The sequence below is a fragment of the Centruroides sculpturatus genome, unplaced genomic scaffold, assembly GCF_000671375.1.
Source record: "Centruroides sculpturatus isolate CEXI.00-Female unplaced genomic scaffold, Cexi_2.0 scaffold45, whole genome shotgun sequence".
NCBI lineage: Eukaryota > Metazoa > Arthropoda > Arachnida > Scorpiones > Buthidae > Centruroides > Centruroides sculpturatus.
Genome location: NW_019384310.1, coordinates 435,550 through 457,245, shown reverse-complemented (window position 1 = coordinate 457,245; position 21,696 = coordinate 435,550). Strand labels below are relative to the sequence as shown.

General features: G+C 31.9%; 1 protein-coding gene across 4 annotated transcripts in view; it reads left to right on the top strand.

Annotated features, from left to right (window-relative positions):
• LOC111621304 (protein Malvolio-like) overlaps positions 1-9,549 on the top strand; it is a 61,243-nt gene extending 51,694 nt beyond the window's left edge. For 3 of the 4 annotated variants that reach the window (XM_023363391.1, XM_023363398.1, XM_023363407.1), the window contains 2 exons: positions 968-1,085; positions 9,481-9,549. In XM_023363391.1, the coding sequence (XP_023219159.1) occupies positions 968-1,085; positions 9,481-9,500 (138 nt within the window). In that variant the 3' untranslated portion in view covers positions 9,501-9,549. Of the gene's footprint in view, positions 1-967; positions 1,086-8,350; positions 9,024-9,480 lie in introns of those variants that run through there. The other variant, XM_023363415.1, reaches the window with a different exon arrangement.
• Positions 9,550-21,696: the final 12,147 nt, after the last annotated feature.

Here is a 21,696-nt window from a genome sequence, read left to right as displayed (position 1 = left end):
CCTCCGAACTTTGAAATCCTCCCTTGTAATTCCAGCCTTTTATTTTTCTGACAAAACAATTCTTTTGTGTATTCACGAGACTGTCGGGTAGGCACTCGTTAAGTTTTGCGTCTATTTTTCTTTTCGAAAGATGAGAGTATAATAGCAAAGGTAGAGAGTGGACAGAAGATACCTAATGTTGCTGGGCAATATGGAATAAACAGGTCTACAGTAAACCTCAGTTCAATCTTATTTAAGAAAAATGCTGTATAATCAAAAAGACTCCAGCAGCTAAAGCAGTAACAAAAATCACTTCTGAGAAATAAAGAACATCGAAGAGTTCGTAATGGAACCTGAAACGGATCTGACGACAGAACGCCTAGAACTTTTCAATGAAGAACACCAAGAAACTCGGCAAGATATGTTTTCTTCTGAAAAAGAGGATTAATGTCGATATCTGTTATTAAAGATCCTTTATAGAAGTGGGAGGATGTCGGAACAACGGTCTTAGAATGGCATCTAAACCATGTTGAGGCTTGGGGACCTCTACAATTACAATGCTATTAATTACTTACGAAAAATCATGAAGAAGAGAGAAAAGCAATCGACATTAGACAGATTCTTTATCCCTTTCAAACGGAAAAAACATGACTAATAAAAACGCAACACTGTGTATGTATGTAGTTTTATTAACTTATTACATATAAATAAACGTAGTAAGAAGGTATATATTTTTTATTTTTTAAGGTCTCCAGAACGAATTAATTAAATTCCCATTAAAACCTACGGTAAATCGATAATCGGTTAACGAACAATTCGGATAGTGAACAAAATCTTGGAACGGATTATGTTCGTTAACCGATCAAGCACTGTACTAGCATTGTCAGATATTTAGAATAAATCAATGAAATAAGAACTGTTCTTATTCCATTTAGAGTGTTTTACAAAATGACAATACTTCTGTGTTAATTAAATTATTCTATTTCAGTACATAGGACGATTTTTTGAAGAAAAATATAGTTTAGAATCATTTACTAGTAACAGATCTATATCTATATACGGAGAAGGAAGTGTGCAGTTGAGCAGTCGTGAAGACTCAAATAAAGGTTAGTGATTTATATTAATTTCACAAAAATCTAATAAATTTAGTTTTGTTCAATCGAAAAAACTTATTTGGATAATTAATATCAAATCTAAATATTATTATTGTGGGGAGAATGGAAACATTGGAAATTTGTTATTAGAAAAATACATCTTGAGGAATTGGGATTTTACTTATATTAAAAAAATAATTATATTATATTATTTTGGGAAGTTTTATTTGTTGACAGATTTATTGATAAATCTGTGAATATATAGTATGAACTTTCCAGCAAGGAAAAGTATGAGGGTTGTTCAAAATGTTCCTGAACTTTATTTATTACAAAAAAAATGACTTTACTTTGAAGGAGACCTTGACAAATAAATTGTAAGTGGTCTCCTCCCAATGATGTTTCCACTTTTTGAAACCATCCTGAAATGCTTTTTTCGGAATGCTCATAAGCTCCTCCGGCCATCTATTTTTTTTTCTATCTGGAATGGTGGCAAAGCTTTTTTCTTTGAGCATGTTTTTTAGTTTGGAAAACATGTCAGATGAGTAGGGTAGGTGGGGAAGCACAGCAGTCTTGTTTTTGGCCAAAAACTCACAAGTTCTGTGGGACAAATGAGCCAGTGCATTGTCGTGGTGAAAAAACCACTTGCCGCTCCTCCAAAGTTCAGGCGGTTTTCACCTGATTCTGTTTCCTAGGCATTTCATAATCCCAGGTAGTAGTACTCTGTGTTGACTGTCTGGCCTATAAAGTAGCTATTTGTGATGCACAACCCCTTTGCATAAAAAAAAAACAGTCAACATCACCTTAACATTTGAGCAAACTTATCAAGGTTTTTTGGGGTGGGGGGATGTTTTACCCAACCTCACCATAAGCCTTGGTAATCAACTGAAAAGTTTCTGTGAAGGATTTCCGAGTTTAACACAGAATTTCACAGAACAATGCTGCTCCTTCAAAGAGCTCATTTCAGCGGATCCAATTTTTCGCCAAACCCCACGAACACCACTTCACATAAACGGCCATAACTAATCACCAAAATAAGATATCAACAAACGGGTTGAAACATGTTACTCGGAAGGTTTCTGTGGACACAATGCCTCCAAGCAGATCAAAAAATAACCAACTGGAGGCGCCTATTCAAAAAGTTTGGGAACTTTTTGAACAACCCACATACTTTACCACATAAATTGTAGAAAATACATTAAACAAAGCAACACTTCTTAATCTGAATCTTAAATTATTAAAGTTAAATGTATATATTAGTATACTAATCATAATATTACTATCTTATTCATTATAAGATGTTGGAGTTTGATCTTTCAGTGCTTGAAGAATGCCACAGTATACAGGCAGTTAATTAAGTGAGGCATCTAACTAAAATAATGTAAAGCACATTAATAATAATAAATTGTAGCACAGATCAAGATGACATGAGTAACTGGAATTGAGCCAGTTAGTTGTGTCAAGTAGAGTGCCTAGCACACAACTACATTTCAAAACAATGAAGTATTCCTTTTTCAATTGATATCACATCATTTATGTTAAAAATAATAATTTACGAATATGAAACAATGCAATAAATGAAGTATCACATTCCATCATGTTTCTTCCAAAAATCAGCTTACTTTCTTATTTGCTGTTTCAAATTAACAGATTATTTTTTATTTCATCTTATATACAATTTGTATATATTAATATATTGATTCAATTTTAATTAATATTGTGTTGAGCCTGCTTTAGCCTTAATTACTGTATTGATTCAATTAGTTCCTCGCACTGATCAGGAGTAATGTTGCTCCAAACAGACCTTGCTAGTCATTTTTAGTTGATGGTCAAAGTATTTGCACCGTTTGTTTTGTAATGTTCCACACGTTTTCAGTTGGGTTGGGGAAATTGTCCGGCCAAGTCGGAACACTACATTTGCTGCTGAAACCATTCCTTCACAGTTTTTAAAGTATGAGCTGGGACAAATTCTTGATGAAATAAGAAATCATCATCACCACCAAAAAGATCTTTCACTGTTGATATAAGAAAAGATTCCAGAATTTCTTTGTATATGTCATAATTGACAGTTGTGCTTAAAAAACAAAGGATGTCAGTGCCTGCTACAGTGAAGCATCCCCATACCATTATACTTTGTTGGTGTTTAACAGAATGTTTTAAATAGCTTAGATCACTGATTTCTCCTTTTCTATGCCAAATATAAGGTCCCTCATCACCATATGTAACACAAAATTTTGATTCATCTGAAAACAATACTTTTCCTGTCCTGTGTTCTTTCTCTCCATTGTGATTTATTTAAATTTTTAGTGCACAAGATTGAAATCGCACTTCTGTCAATCTTCACCATGCTGTAGATCTAGATGACTTGATTCTGTAATCATTTTATACTTTTAAATTGATTCCTAATGGTCACCTTCCATAACACTTTATCATCTTGTTGAGTTGACTTGTGACTTGTTTCTGTCCACAATTTCATCTTTTACTTATCAAATTATTAACTTCATAGCCTCTTATTATTTTAGAAACAGTTTCTTGACTAATGTGAAATGTTCTGGTTATTTCATTTTGAATTTTTCTTGTGTTTTTCATTCCAATTATTTGTGCTTAATATCATTAGACAAGTCATGTGTGGAAGACATTTTGTAATATTATTTTGATGGAGGTTTTTTGTTGTTTTTGTCACTAATATTCCGTCATTTTGAAACAGCAGGTAAGAAAGTAAATTTTAATTGTAAAAATTATACACAATAATGAGCTATTTTTGAAAGAAATAAAGATGAAACAGGACTATTCCATTATTTTGAAATTCAGTTGTATATATAAAGTTGCATTAACATAAACATTTACATTTTTTGTAATTACAGCCATCCAAAGAGAGAGCAAATTTTGGGGCATGTCATGTATGTCAGTAAAAATGTTGGCAATTATAAACTTGTTGTGAGTATAAAGCTGCTCAAGTGGGCTTTTTAGTGCCCAGACAAGTTAATGTTGATAACAATTGCTGAGTCATTTCTCATCAAGCCAACGCCGCTGTTTGCCAATGTGATCAAGATGGTAGATTATTGTATGTATATGTGATAAAAGTTCCTTCATGTTACGTTCATAATTCTAGAACACTGATCTTTTTTTTTTAAATATTCATGATACGAAATTTCTTTTTGTGGCCATTTCTGTAAAATCACATGTTCTGGTCTTTTTTTCAATCATTGATCCTAACATAACATATACACATAGAACAATTCAAAGCAAACTGAGAAAACAAGAAGGTGGATCCCTAGCCACAATACTAACTCATCAGTTGATTCGTGTATAAATCACAAGATTTTTTGTTTTAAAAGTAACAGCAAACTTCCTACTCAAAAGTAATTAAATTACAATGATGCTCTTTTTTTCATATAAACTAAAAATGTACATAGTTTGTACAGCAAAAATGAGTTGTTAACCTTCCTTTTCAATTTCTTAGGTATATTTTCTACCAAATCAGTGACAGTGGACAAAATTTGCACATTTTGTACTAATGAATCTGGACATTAATACTGTCTCTCAAAATCTAGAGATACTTCACAAGCAGTACAAACCTACACCAGTCACCAGCCTTTCTGATTCTGACCTCATGGACAGCTATCATAAATTTTTTAAAAAGTTTATGATAGCTGTCCATGAGGGAACAAACATCTATAGAATAGCAATAGTGGAACAAACATCTACAGAATAACAATCGTAAAAGTTTCATTTTACTTTATTAATATGAAATTCACTTGTTTAATTATAGCAAATTAGTGTGAAAGTTTGTTGCTGCTTGTTTGAAGTAAGTTTATGGATTCTTGGCTCTTTTCCACAAAGGATGACAATTGCACTCACATTATTTATTGATAATAGTTGTTTGGTTTTAGATTTGAATAAAATAAGTGAAAAAAAACAACCAAGCATTTTGCATTCCTTTTGTAATACTTCACGTAGCCTTGAGTTGATCAATGTCCAAATTTTCTCACAAACCACTGGTACAGACAGTTGTCTCAAGATGATGAGAAATAATAACCAAAAATATAGCTCTGGGAATCTAATATTTAATCCTATTGCTAATACCAAAGTTTTGTTATCCAATGGTAACAGGAGGCTTACATTGCATTTTTGAAAATCACAAATACATTGGATGCTAGTCTCCTATGCATTTACATATAGTTTGATGTTCTAACATGGAATATAAACCCCCCCCCATTGTCTTTAGATACCAAAACTTAGTTTTAACTATTTCTGTAATACCAAAGTTCTCTGGCCTATTTGTCTCAATCCTATATTTCATCTCTACATTTGTGTAACATTTCAATATGGAATAGTCGATCTGGTTCATCGATTGCAGAGAAAAAATATTCTTTGGCCAGTTCTTGCTCTGCTGTTTTTGTGTGTCTTATTCGTCAATCTCTCATTGACATATTTTTGTAGTATATTCTTGATCCATCTGCATTGTGCATTCAATCAGTCTGTTAATGTGTTGGGAAATATGCACAATTTTGATGATCAAGAAGAATTGTTCCATAATTTTCTCATAAAAACTAGTGGCCCAATGATGATGATCATAGGCAGCATGTAGTTGAGCACATTCTCATTGATAAACCTGTCACTTGTGCCAACAGTTACATGCATATTGCCATTATTCGTTGGAGTAGCCCTGTATAGGTCATGAAGAGGACCTCCAAATGTCTCATTTTGAATCTCTCAAGTGCAAGAATCCAACTGATTTTGATGTTCTTTGAATGTCACATATACTAAAGGATTCTAAAGAATCCTTTAGTATATGTGACATTTGGCAATATAGGTCTTGCTGTAAAAATCCATGAGTGACCATCAGTACTTGCCCTCAATTGTAACCTTTGATTGATTCTTATCTATGTGGCCTTCCTTGTTGTTAAAAATCACTAAAGTTGCTATCCTTAGTGATATAAGGATGACAACTTGTGTCATCTTTGTACCATATGCATTCTTGGCTATCCTGCATGGCATTCTGCTCTTCTTAAAAAATAATTTATTTCAGATTCTATTTGTCTTTATCTTCACTCTGCAATAGTATGTTGATTCATCACTCTTCTGTACAATTGCAAAGAGAGAATTTTTACATGATAATCATGAGGTGCTTCTTCCTCTTAGTTGCTATGATAACATACCAGCCACTACATTGGACTGTTTTGCATAATGGTTTATGGTGATTGACATACTGCAAGTCAAATGCAATATGTGCAAATCATCAGTTCAGACAATGTGCTGTTCTCAAGTGTGAGACACTCCAAAACGTTTGATGTAAGATTTTCTTTTCAAGTTTTTTTAATAACAATCTTGGCAACTATAGTAGCAAGGTGAGAGCCCATAGGTAAACTTGTTTTGTGTCTGTAGAATTTTCTATTAAATGTACAGTTTACTTGGTAGAGGATTACTTGTAACATTTCAGAGAGGTACATTACCTATAGGACGTTCTTTTAAAGGTATCAATCTTGAAAAGTTCTTACTTTGAATAGAGGAAGGCAGCCTTATTCTCACAGACAGATATAATTTTCCAAAAGCAAAGGTTTTTAGTTTATCTTTCTCCAAGACTAAAGTGTTCAAAAGAAACAAAAATACAGTAGAACCCCGATTATCCGCCCTAATTGGGGACTGGGGTTGGTCGGATAACCGAAAAGTATGAAAAAATCCATTATTAGTGTAGTATATTATTATATCCCATGTTATTAACCTATTTTGCGTTGAATTTTCATCGATGTTAAGCCTAACAAAAATTTTTTAAAATAATAATCGTCGCTATTGTATCGTTAAAAATTAGAAAATTAAGCTTCGTTTAAATACTGGCTCCCTTTCATGGTCGAATGAGTGTTGCCAGCTAAAACACGTAAAAATAATATTAAAGTAGCCAAGACATAGCCAAATATTGTAGCGCCACATCACTAGCGGACATTTGAAATTTGCCGACTAGGACGGTCGGTTAACCGAGGGGTCGGTTGATCGGGGACGGATAATCGAGGTTCTACTGTAGATTGCACAATTAACAAATAACATAATATTTTCTGATTTTCTGCTAAGCATGCAATGTGTGATCCATTCCAATTTGAATGTTGTTCTAGAACTGTATACTTTTGCACAGTGGGGAATGTTCCAAGCAACTTTACAATTTTGGATACATTAAAACCCATAGTTTCTAAAGCAACTATTAAGTAATGTTGGATTTTAATGTGACAACATATTGAGGAGGAAACATCAATATGTTTCATTAGAAATTTAGCATTACTTAGAAAAAGAAAATCAGTTTTATAAAAATTACTTATTTTATATTAGAATATCTTACCAATTTAACATTATTAATCTATTATTTGTGAAGCTTACAGTTTATTCTCAATTATCCAGAACCCCAGAAGTAAGTACTGTCAGATAATGGTAAGTTAAATGAGAAATTTAACTAACTTATTGTCAATGTAAAATGTATCTCTTCAAAATTTTTAACTTAAAGAACATTATAAGCTCGCACAAATCTGTGCACAAGCATTTTTAAATGAAAATTTTATCGGCAATATTCAAACCAGGGCTGCAGATTCGGTAAAAAAACCACTTGACTCCGACTCTGGCAACATTAAATACCAAGTCATTTTATGATGGCAGAGGCACTCATAGGGGGGTACCCTACTCTGAACTCTGAAAGGAGCCTGGGCATTTACCCAAATACTAACTATAAAACTTACATTAATATTAATTTTTAACAAATACTTAATAAGAGGAGAAAGGGAGCAAACATCTACATATATTCGACAGCATTTGCACTTCAATCTTACCCTTCCAGAATAGTTAGTCCAACTAAAAAATGTGCAATCTAGCTAGCTACTTCACCTCCTTGTTCAGAAAAGAAAAATATGTACTCTGGCTCATTCAGAGCATGGATAATAAACTACTAAACAAATACTACAAAGAATACTACATGTTTAATAAATTAAATTGATGCATTTTGTATTTAAAATAAATGAATTATAACAAAATACAAAAAGATTTTTAAAAATTTAAATATATAATAAATTTAGTTTTTTTATTTAAATGAAAGGAAAGTAAATTTAAAATGCAAGAGTCGGAGTCGACGCGTTTTTTCCGACTCCGCGGCCCCAATTCAAACTGAATGCTGGATAATCAAGAGTCTACTGTATTTATTACAATTTTCTATAGTATACTTTGCTTTTAATATATATATATATGTGTGTGTACAAAGCAAAATATAAATAAAGCATTGTTCTTATGTTTACTTCTTACAGATTGAACTTCCCTAATACTGTTTATGGTAGATGGATTAAAGCATTTAGCATCAAAGGGAACAATAATTGTTTATATAAAAGTGCACTTAATGAATAGTCTTTCACTTTTAAATATTTATAAAATAATGGAGAAATATACATGAGAACAAATGTAAAGAAATAGTAATAATATTTTCTATAGTAAGCACCTGAATTATGTAATAATTGTAAAAACCAATTTATTTATTTATTTATATACTTTAATATTAAATTTTGTTATGGTCACACAATCTTGGCAGTTTTAAACTGGAATTTGTCATTTGAGATCTTGCATTCTCAATGATAAATTATTTTTGTTGCCGTCTCGTTTATAGACCTGTTTGGATAAGAACGGGTCGTTCCGACAGACCGTGACGGACAAAATAAAGACCCTCTCGATGCTTGGATATAGCATTAGTAGTTTAATAACTTTGTCAATAAATTTGGAAGAGTTAATTCATTTTATTGATGAAGTTGTTCATTTAAAGTAGATTCTATTGTGATATAAGATTTGTTATATTTTTTTAATTTAAAATTTGTTCTAATAAATTAGTTAAATTGCTTCAAAAATATTTAATTTATTGAAAGATTCTTCAAAATTACAACTTTTCGAGAGACATTACTTCAAAAGTAAGATAGGTGGACAGACAAGACAGAAAACACGTCAGCCTGTCACTTTAAAGAACCAAGTTCAAATCCTCAGAAATTTTTTGTTGGTATTTGACATAGATTTGATGGGTGACCAACAGTGGGCTCGACATATTTGTCACGGGTCTGGCCAAATACGAGACGAGCACAAAAACAGTTCTCTTAATACCCACGTGGTGTAAAAAACAAAAAAGAAAGTGCTTTACTCTATTGCATTTAACACTATTATAATTAGAACAAATTTTATAAAAGATTATCAATAGTGACATGCACTCAAAGTGTAGAAAATATAGGAATAATGTGCCTTAAATTGTAACTTACAAAATTATAGTAAAGAATATATAATGTATATGGAATGTATTAATATATTATATATATATTTTTGTGAATATAAGAAAATTAATAAATTATTTTTTATATTAATCGGCAATTACTGCTCAATTTATAATGATGTTGCTTTACAGGATGTTGGCCGTGCTGCTGAATTTACAAAACACGAAAGATATCTATGTTCGATCAATGGAAATGAGTGACAAAAAAGTATTGTACTCATTATCTGGAATCTCGGATATATATTTTTTAAGATTAAGTAACAAAATCTCAAACAACTTTTATACATTATAAGCACTTTAGATGACAACCTAAATTTATCACGTATTAAAATCGATACAATTCCAATTTGTCATCTAGTTTAATTAATATAAATCATTTTTACACAAATGATTTATATTAATTAAGTTAGTTAAAATAGATCTATATAATTATACACAAATTTTTATAGGATCTCAGAAGTTCTTTCTGTGATATAACAAGAATGTGCAATACCTTAATACTCACTGTCACAAATAACAGTCAATTTAAAAATGATCTATTTTAAAAAGTTTTAAATACCTTTTTTTATATTCCACTTTAATTGGATGGATGTTAAGTGAAAACATGACATTTTTCAATATCTTTTAAATAGACAATCATTTAGCAAAACTTGCCTGCTTTAATTGTAAAAAATTGCTTTAATCAAAGATGACAAAAATTAAATTAAATTCTTTCATGCTCAAATGTTTGTCTTCCAGAGTTTTATATGTTTAGTCTAATGTTCCCATTTATTATTTAGAACTCCTCAAAAACAAACATTTGACTTTTTATATCAAAACCATAAGCAAAGAATAAAAATGCTTGGCAGATGTTTTTAGTAAAAAGAATCTCTTGAAAATTTGATGTTTTTGTTATTGACTATAACTCCTTGCAGACAAGCATTTCATATTCTGACTCGCACTTGTGTTTTCCCAATACCTATTTCTTTCACTTGTTTTCAAACATCTTAGTTCATTGTAGCAATTGTCTCTATTCTAGAATTTTAAATTTAATTCTTTCTCGCACAGTTTACATTTAAAAAAAGAATTAAAATTTTGAATGTTTATGTGAATTCTTTTTTAATATAAAGAACTGAAAGACAAACATTTGAGTCTGAATCTTAATTTTTCCAATTTTCTTATATATTTTAATTGTGTTTCCAACAAAACAATCTTAGATATACTATAATTTTTTTTAAATAGAAAACTGTTATTAATTCAAATATTCTAAATATTTCCCTGCAAGTAAATTGTAGATATAAATATATAAATATAATTAAAAAGAAATATGTGATTTAATAAATAAATCAATAAATGTAATTAAATATAATATCTGTTAATAAATAAAACTGGAAATTTTATATTAAAATCATTGTTTTTTGTTAACTCCAGAGTCTAAACTATTCTTCAATTCAAGCTTTTCGTCAAGCATTAGGCTTGATGAAAAGCTCGAACTGAAGAATAGTTTAGAACATTTCTTTGACGTTGTGCCGTAAATTATACGGTAGTCGTAATCCAAAATCTTTCAAAATACTGCATATTACACCGATTTGTAATTACAAAACATTATGAAATTTGTCAATTTAAAGTACAGAGTCTGTTCGATGGTTCTTTAACCTAATTTAAAAGTCTGGGTCTTTTTCAACTAAAAGTATCTCCACGAGGTCTCAAAAGACAAAAGTCCAAAGATTTGAAAGATCAAAACTCTCTTTGATGAGTTTCCCCTTTCTTCTATACCCTCATCCTGAATTTCAAGGAAGATAACTGTTTTATTCAACTTCCAGGAACTTTCAGCAACAAGAAGGTTTCTATTCCTTCTGGGCTAAAATGATCAAATAATCAAATCACATTTGACTAATTGATTGGGCACCACTGAGTCTGCCCTTCTATCATGTATTGCATCTTTCCTAAATAAGTACAACTTTAAAGGCATCTACATTTATATATTGTATCACATTGAGAAAAATAGGCAGAAAATGTGAAAAATGTTTTCTGCTCCTGGATAAGAAAGATATTGTTAAATAGATTATTTTTAACACACAAATTTTTAATTTTCTAAACATATTTCTATATTTCTAGTTAGTGGAAATTAAATTTTCTGTAGTAAGGAGATTGCTGTTGAATAGTGTGTGTATTATATAGAGATTACACTGTATATAAAGTTCTAGTAATTTTTAGACAAACAGCCAAGGTTGCAATTCTGAGGACAGGTTCAAGCTTGGGTTTGAATTATGAGAATTTTTCATGATCGGTCAGTCTCAGATACATTACACAAGGAAAAATTAGCCCAAGAGATTTATCAAATATCAAAGTTCGATTTATGATGACTCAATGGTGTTCCAATAGCCAATTATGTTGTAAAGCAAAGGTCTATAAAGATAAAAACCAATTACAAATTAAACAATTGAGGCATATATAATTTCAAAACTGGCTAGATTTAGCCATTTTTGAAATTATACCATTTTGCCAGCAAGCTGATTGTTTTTTAAAAGATAAGTTTACCTTTAAAAAAAAAAAGTCAGATAAGCACTTGATCTTATTTATTTTTCTGCTCTTTTCAATGATGATTTGTGTAAATTTCGAAACTAGCCATAAAACAGAAAGAAGGGATAAAAAGGAGGATGAAAATTGGATGTTAGTTTTAAAATCAGTTTTGTTCCAGATAAAGTGGGAGTTGGCCATTTTTGAAACTATATGCCACAATTATACAGACTATTACATTGAATAATTAAATAAAACAAAAGGTTTGATTAAATAATAGATTGAATATCAAACTGAATAGGAATTGTTAGACAAAGCCAAATATATCCAGTAAATTGTAATTTCTTCTGGCCATGCTCACTAACAATGTCTTAAATCAAGAGTTTATGTTTCATATTCACCATTGATAAACATATGCACTCATTGATAAACATCAAGCTTAAGAATGGAAAATGATTGAGAATCCAGAATCAGTGTTTTGAAAGAAATGCAAAAATTCTCCATTTATATGTGAATATGCATGTTTTTATTGTGTACTACAAAATAAATTTGTAATCTTATTTCATATAAAGTTAATATTGCAACACTATTCCAAAAGAAAGGTAAGCATTGTTTTTTCGAGTGTGCTAAACTTGGTTTTTTAGTTTTGTTATTTATACTGTACATTTAATCAATATGGCACCGAAGAAAGAGAAAAGTGACAGTGGAAATAGAAAACGTTTTAGTGTAGCATTAAAGAAAGAAATTATTGCAAAATACGAGAATGGCATTCGTGTTTCTGACATCGCTAAAGAATATAATGTGGCAAAATTGACTATCTCTACAATTATTAAAAACGAAAAAGCATTTAAGGCTGCCGATGTGGCTAAAGGAGCGAATGTGATATCAAAACAAAGATCTAAAGTTTTAGATGAAGTTGAAAACTGTTGCTAATATGGATCAATGAAAAGCAACTTGCTGGAGACAGTGTTAGTGAAGCTATAATTTGTGAAAAGGCTAAAAATTTATACAATGACTTGTTGACCCAGACACCCAGTACAAGTGCAGACAGGCAGGACTTTAAAGAGAGCCGAGGGTGGTTTGATAGGTTTCGTCGACAAACTGGCATTCACAGTGTCATAAGACACGGAGAGGCTTCAAGTTCAGATGAAAAAACAGCAAAAGCATCTGTAGATGAATTCGCAGTTTGTAAAAAGTGAACGATACGTCTGGAATCAAGTGTTTAATTGCGACGAGACCGGTCTTTTGGAAAAAGAATGCCTAGATGATCGTACATAACCCAAGAAGAGAAATCACTTCCCGGGCACAAGCCTATGAAGGACAGACTCACTCTTTTATTTTGCGCTAATGCAAGTGGTGACCTCAAAATCAAGCCACTTTTAGTCTACAATGCTGAAAATCCCAGTGCCTTTAAGAGCAAAAATGTGATAAATTCCAAATTTTTAGAAAAATTTTGATTAAGAGAGTAAGACAATGAACTTTAGACTACTTTCTTGTTCCTTATCAAAAGAGACATCGACTCTAAGAAACTCCCAATGCAGTGCTACCCGATATTTTTATGAAGGGGGGATTCCTCTTCCAAGCATTAAGCTCTGTAGAAATAAAGGTATGTACAGTGCTACTTTATTAAATAAAGTTTACATATTTGTTACTGTAATGATAGATACTACGTTTTCTTATATTTTCATCACAGAAAACCCATTTTACAAATAAAATTACAAAAATACTGTTGGCTAAAACGGATTAATTGTATTTGCATTAATTTCTATGGGAAAAATTGCTTCGGTTAACGAATGGACTCATGGAACGGATTACATTCCTTAACCAAGGTTCCACTGTATAATATTTTTTCAATTAAAATATAATTTTTTTTATATTTTAAAACTGTTTCACTGGCACTTAAATAAAAATGTCATAAAAATAATGATGGTTTGTATTCTAGAGTTAATTGCCCCATCATTAGTAATGATGTAAATTATTTATGTTTATTGTAAATGATTACATTGTTGCTTGCTTTCAACTTGTAAGAGCTTGAAGTCATAAAAATTGAACGTATCCATGTCTTTTTATGAAAAATTCAAATACATATACATTAACCTGTAATTCTCGTTACAATTCAGATTTAAATGTTAAATCATCTAGAATTAATACTTGGGTGAATATCCACTTTAACAGGTTTGCTGCCAGTTGATGTATTTCTGCAACATATGAAAGTCAAATGTTACAAAATTACATCAACTGACAGCAAACGTGTTGACTGAACTTATGAGTTAAATCTTACTCTAGATTTACCTCAAGTGGCAAATGTAGCTGATAATATCTTTCAAAACTAATTTACATAATTTGTTCCCATTTTCATTAATTGTTCTGCAATTTTAAAAATACATAATCATATACATGTATTCATTCTCAATGCACACAAGACTCTTACAGTACTATGCAGCACACTGAATTTTGTCCATTACAAGAACCTACTCTAGCTCCACAATGCGATCAATTAGCAACCAGACAATCTCATCGTTGCAGCAGTACACTCCATCTATCAAAGCTCTCCGGAGTTCACGTTTGAGTTTGGATTGGGAACCTCACAAAGTTTTCTCAGGTAATCCATCCTTCACCCAATCATTCCTATTATGGGCCTAGTCAAACATACAATAGATATGGAAAATAAAAGATCCTTTTAATGTCCACAGAGTGGAAAGTGTTTTAAAAAAAATGGGATCAGCCAAAATATACTTGTTATGAGCAAAAGATCAATGCTGATTCCAAAATGAAGTTCAAAACAATACCTCGACTCTAACCATTCATGAAAGTCATTAAAGTCCATATTTTTCACTTCAGTGAGAAAATCCTTTACATAAAGAACAAAAAGAAATCTCACAAGTTGTTTCAAAACTTGAAAAGACCATCTGGTGAAAAATAATTATGAAATACAGTATTCTATTAGTTTTCTAATGTTCAAATACAGTTGACCCCCTATAACGCAGTAGATACATTCCGCTTTATAAGAATTTCGCGTTATAGGAATCCTCAAATATATGAGCCAATCACAACCCGGCACGTGTGCAATTTACGGACTACGGCTGTTTGAAAGGTTTTCTTCCATAAAATTAATCGATTCTAGACTAATCCGACTCAACATTTCCAAAATACGTATATTTTTTTTTGGAAATAATCCATATAAACTATGCTATAAACAAAAAATTGTAGGATTACTTACCGAGTGTGCACCGTTTGACGTCGCCATTGCTTAAGCTTGTTTTTGTCACAGAACAGCTCAGCAAACGGCGGCCGCGATTTCTGATGAGTTATTTTTCTGCGAAAAATTCATTGAACTTTGGAGACATCATTAATATAAATAATTTTTATCGCCGTTGAATAAGAAATGTTTCTTTCACAAGAAATGTATAAAATTACAGTACTGTATTAGACTTACGGCACCTAATTTACATACGGGACATTCCAATTTTCAACGCTGACTCAGCACTGATCTCAACATTCGTTAAAATTCGTTCCTTTTTTCAACGTTGAGGTAGCACTGTTGTCAGCGCTGACTCAACACACTCAGCATTCAACAGATATGTTGACTGCTACTTTCCAATGAATTGTGTGTAATTGGTAAGACATTTGAATGGAATCCATCTTGCTGAGAATGGAATTATGGGAACTAAGCACTTCGTACTCGAGTTGGAACGTCGTTTATGACGTCAAATTGTTGACTTCAACACTCAACACTCGCGTTGAAAATTGGAATGTCCCGATTGAAAAAGTTCAGTTGAAAGCAATGCTCTAGAAAGTTATGAAAGACAAGTTAAAAACTACTGATATAGACTATACACTAAGGTGACCAGATATCCCGCTTTTGGTGGGCAGTCCCGATTTTTAACAATTTGCCCTGCAGCATTTTAAAAAAGTCCAGAGTTTTGGAAAGATTAAGTTTTTGTCAATTATGTGTCATAAACTTATGTCTTATGTTTAAGATTTGTAAAGATTATTTTGTATCACATATATCAGTACCAAGGTGTGCATGAGCATCGGAAATAGAGTGCTGTGCCGACAAAACTCTGTGTGTTCATGGCAAAGACTGACAGAAAATTTGGGGCATGCAACATGTGTTCACAGTCTGTTCAAATGAGCAAACATTTTGCTTGTTGCATGTTACATGGCGCAGAGCTCTCGTCTGTTACCACCTTAGAAAGCTAGCAACTAGCGAGAGTAAGCACATCAGTTTGCATGTTCTATTGCTAGTGGTGAGGCTGGGTTACGACAGTATTACGTAATAAAAAAATTACAATAATAAAGTAACATTCAAGGTAAATTCAGAGGAAAAGTAATACAAGTTAGTATAATTATTATATAGAAAGAAGTACAAACTTACTTGGCACATTCATTTTCCTATGTTACTTCATCCCAGTTATATAAAATGAAACAGCTATAATGTCCATTTGATCCCACAAAGGCATATGAATAAAAATTTCACTAATTAAACTTTTTTGTATTCATTGTAAAGAGCAAAGCATTTTGAGCAACAACAGACTGTCTAGAAAACATCACTCAACTTGTTGCTATGAGGTTGAGTGATGTTTTCCTATGAGATTGCTCAAGGATTGAACCACCCACATCTCAACTTGGTACAATGTATTTACATTGTAATACACCAGTATAAAAATAAAAGTATGTTTAATATCAAACTGAGTATATTACAAAATACAGTAAAGCCTTGCTAAGTCAAACTTCATTAACTTGATGCCATCTATGGGTTCCAAATGCAGATTAAGGGTTTTCCATATAATACAGTCTTGTTAAATCAAAATTGTCGGTATTTTTAACTCAAACTTACTTCCCCTGTACCCTGCACCCTTTGATATGTTCATGGTCTTTATTTTCTCTTATATTCCATATGAATACAACCAATTTAGATAAATCACTATGGCTCCATGCCATTACAACCTCACATTGACATCCTTTTACCAATACAATAAGTTATTGATGTTCTGATTGGGACACAAGGGGTCACCTTGACAATGCACTCAAAAGCACCATAAATATGATAAACTTACAGCCACAGAAAAAAATAAGGTATTAAACTCTAACCCCAAGTCAGAATGTTTTTTTCACCTTTTAAATATCTTAACAAGGTATTACTTTATTTGTTTTACAAAGACTAGCACAGGACAAAACATGAATAACTCATACCATCCCCATCTGGTCTGACCAACCCATTTACTGACCCTTTAAGCTAGTTACCAAGAGTGGTCTTAATCCCCTGTAACCTAATTTACAACACCTTTCCCACAGAAAGGATGATTTACATAATTATCAACACTCTGCTAGACTTGTCACTTGACTCAACTCATTACCCCACTATACACATAACCTAAGACATTATGAAGATAAGAGAAAATAGCAGAGGCCTAAAACAGATAATAATTAACTAAGAATTTTAAATATAGGAAAAACAACAATAGTGGAATTATTTTGGAGAGCATAAGATGACAATAGCTTCACACAAGTTTCTACAAACAACTATCTTTAGTAACTTACTAAAAGTTCATTTATTGTTAAAGAATGTATTTAATGTTAAACAACTAACTGAATACTACTGGTATCATTTTGCTATTTATAATAAAATCCAGTGTTTTAAATATTGAATAGTTAGGGTAAATGAGGGCTGGATGGTGAAAAAAATTCTGGAAGTTGTGATTGTAAAAATAAATTTTATTTTAAACAAACTGACTGAATAGTTGTTCTTTTATCATTCCAAACAACACAATAATAGTAAAATAATAGTGTTTTCCAAAAAACGAATTAAAAATAAAACAATATATACTTTTCTGCCAAATCACCTTCTCCCCCTTAAGGCTTAAGAAGTGTGGATCAGTTGGTGAACACTATATGAATGAGTCCTCTACAGAGTCTACTCTGTTATTTTTGACTGATTACAAGTTAAACTCAAGCTTCAAAAGTATCATATACAAGAAACAAAGTCATCCACTAATCTTAAGACTTTCAAGGCTACAGTAAACATAAGCACGGGTAAAATATTCTACAAGTCAAAAACAGAAACATTCAATTTTTTCAGCAAATGCACTTATTTTTACAGCAAATGCATGTAAACAGCACACATAGCAAGCACAACTTTCAACTAACATAATATATGAATATGTGGTGCCACTTTATAGTTTATACAGTAATTACACATGTTCACCATCTAACCCTCATTTACCCTATGTAACTGGCATCAATGTGTGGCAATCTGATATCCAATTACTTAAATTATTTGGGACATTCCAATTTTCAATGCTGACTCAGCACTGATCTCAACATTCGTTAAAATTCGTTCCTTTTTTCAACGTTGAGGTAGCACTGTTGTCAGCGCTGACTCAACACACTCAGCATTCAACAGATATGTTGACTGCTACTTTCCAATGAATTGTGTGTAATTGGTAAGACATTTGAATGGAATCCATCTTGCTGAGAATGGAATTATGGGAACTAAGCACTTCGTACTCGAGTTGGAACGTCGTTTATGACGTCAAATTGTTGACTTCAACACTCAACACTCGCGTTGAAAATTGGAATGTCCCGATTGAAAAAGTTCAGTTGAAAGCAATGCTCTAGAAAGTTATGAAAGACAAGTTAAAAACTACTGATATAGACTATACACTAAGGTGACCAGATATCCCGCTTTTGGTGGGACAGTCCCGATTTTTAACAATTTGCCCCGCAGCATTTTAAAAAAGTCCAGAGTTTTGGAAAGATTAAGTTTTTGTCAATTATGTGTCATAAACTTATGTCTTATGTTTAAGATTTGTAAAGATTATTTTGTATCACATATATCAGTACCAAGGTGTGCATGAGCATCGGAAATAGAGTGCTGTGCCGACAAAACTCTGTGTGTTCATGGCAAAGACTGACAGAAAATTTGGGGCATGCAACATGTGTTCACAGTCTGTTCAAATGAGCAAACATTTTGCTTGTTGCATGTTACATGGCGCAGAGCTCTCGTCTGTTACCACCTTAGAAAGCTAGCAACTAGCGAGAGTAAGCACATCAGTTTGCATGTTCTATTGCTAGTGGTGAGGCTGGGTTACGACAGTATTACGTAATAAAAAAATTACAATAATAAAGTAACATTCAAGGTAAATTCAGAGGAAAAGTAATACAAGTTAGTATAATTATTATATAGAAAGAAGTACAGGAGGATTAAAATAATTGTTAAAATATACAGTAGTTTGTCATAGCTATCCACTCCTATGACAATTTTAAACATTTATAATAGTATATATATTTATTATATTTGTAAATTTTACATATGTTGAAATTTTAAAAAATGTAATACAATACAATTTTTGCATTCTTTGATAAAATTTGGTTGTTCCAGAACAATTTTTTTCAACAAGACAACCACTCCCCCTGTCAATTTTGTCCTGCTTCACCAGTGTTAAAATCTGGTCATCTTACTACACACAAAAATGATTCCAAAACGATGAGTTATATAATTTTGGTTTTTAAATTATGATATAGTTCAGGAACTAAAATCAAATGAGATCAGATTTTGGTTGATTAATAGTTATTGGTAAGTGTAATGTCATCTGTGTATGCTATAGATATTGAAATAAGAATTTACAACACAAAGATCTCAGAAACTGAAAAATGTCCAAACTAGTTACTTTTTTTGAGATCCTCAATATATTTAAACAGAAAGTGTAAAAATTGTTATACTGTATATTTATTTTTTTAAATAAAATTTTGCAATATAAAGGTTTTTTCTTAATATACAAGAAACGCAATGGAATGAATAATTTGTAACAATTATTTTAAAGGCTTAGACTAAATGGCTCCTTGTCCAGTATGAAAAAGTCTGCATATGAAGTAAACAATTCAAAATTAAACTCTGGTAAATAACACACAAAACCAAGAGATATGACAAAAACTATTTTAAATTTGAAAGCTGTTAACAAACAATAATTACTGAAATGCATAATAAAGCTTGGAAGAATACTAAGATTGTGTACTAAAATATTTAGGAACGAACTTTGAATCACTGAATCAAAAATCTCATTTGTAGGATTAACTCATAGAATGGAATTTTAAACTTCATTGATGTCTTAAATAAAATTTAAACAAAAAGTTTTATTATTACTATATCTGTCCAGAAAGTTTGCAAACTTTTAAATTACACACCAACCCATAGTTGAATCTGAATGCAGCTTGTGCAGCTCTCTACTGTTGAGTTTTTTGTACCATCTGCCAAAAGCAGTTTGTTTTACATTCATTTGTTGTTACGTTATGTTCACTTGTATAAACATGTGTTGATTTTGTTTTGTGATTTTCTTTCTGAGAGTGCAATTGAGTGAAGAATTCTGGGATGGGTTAGGTCTGATAAAAATTTTATGAAAAACATCATTACTGGGGATGAGACATGGGTCTATGGGAACAATGTAGAAGCAAAACATCAGTCATCTCAGTGGGAAAATCTTTACTGCAACCCAAAAAGATGCAACAAGTTTAGTCAAATGTGGCGATCTTGTTCACTGTTTTGTTGAATTCTGATGGTGTCATTTAGTGTTGCCACCTTTTCAAAATCGCTGACCCAGACAGCAGGTGAGGTTTGTTCAAACAAGTTCCTGACGCATGCGCAATGTCATTTTGCAACGCGAAGAATAATGTACAGTGCATGCTGGTTCTAAATCAGTTACAGTTAGGGATTAGGGAGACTAGTAAGAGTAATGTAAGTAACCTAAATTAAGAAAGAACACTACAGATGACTTAGCTCTATTGGATATTAGAGATGTGTATGAATACAAATTGTACAAGCAAGAAAAAAAAAAGGTCGACAGGTTGCGCACGATATTCCCAGACAAAATTAATAGTTCACCTGGACAGTGAATCGATTTCCGGACTGTCCAGGTGAAAACTGGACGGGTGGTAACACTAGTGTCATTCAACTAAAATTTCTTCCATAAGGAAAGACAGTAAATAAGGAATATCACCTGAAATGTCTTAAAGCAGTGAGAAAGAAAAGACCAACTGCTTGGAGGGAACAGCATTGACAATACTCCCACCCACACAACGTTACTGATAACAAAGCTTTTGGCCAAGAACTTGATACCACTTGTTCTCCAACCTCCAAATTTACCAGACTAAAACCCCAGCAAGCTTCTTTTTGTTTCCCAAATTAACATCTACTCTGAAATGTCACCATTTTGAACCCATTGACGCATCAAGAAAAATTCACTGGTGGAGCTGCACACTGTCCCAAAAGAAATGTTCTTTTCATGGCAGAAATGTCAAATTCAGTACATAGACTCAGGAGGGGACTACTTCGAAGACTAATGGTAAATGCAAACAACTTCTGTTTGCAAAGTTTGCAAACTTTCAGGACAGACTTTGTACTTATACAGATGGTAAATCCAGAGCCTGTTCTGCTAGGTGTGCATTGCATGCATGCACACAGACAGATGATAGCACTTTAAAAAATAATATTTAAATATACTTTATTATTATTTTGTGGTCGGAAATGAAATAGAATAATGTTTGCATGATGCAAACATTATTCTATTTCATTGCCATGAAGTTTAGGTGTTTTGCATCAGAAAACTTAAAAAGTATAAGCAATGGGTAATAGGGAATTCATCTGTTGAACCAGAAAAAAATTCAACAATGGGAATTCTATAACCTATACAATGGTTTCTTGTTTTAATCATGTAATAAGCATAAGAAGTTTATAAATTTTAAAGTTGCAAACTCCAAGCTTTATTTATGTTAATGTCTTATGATTAAGTTTAAGGTTGCACTTACATAACTCCTTGTGAATTGTTGCATTAAATAACATAGCTACAAGGT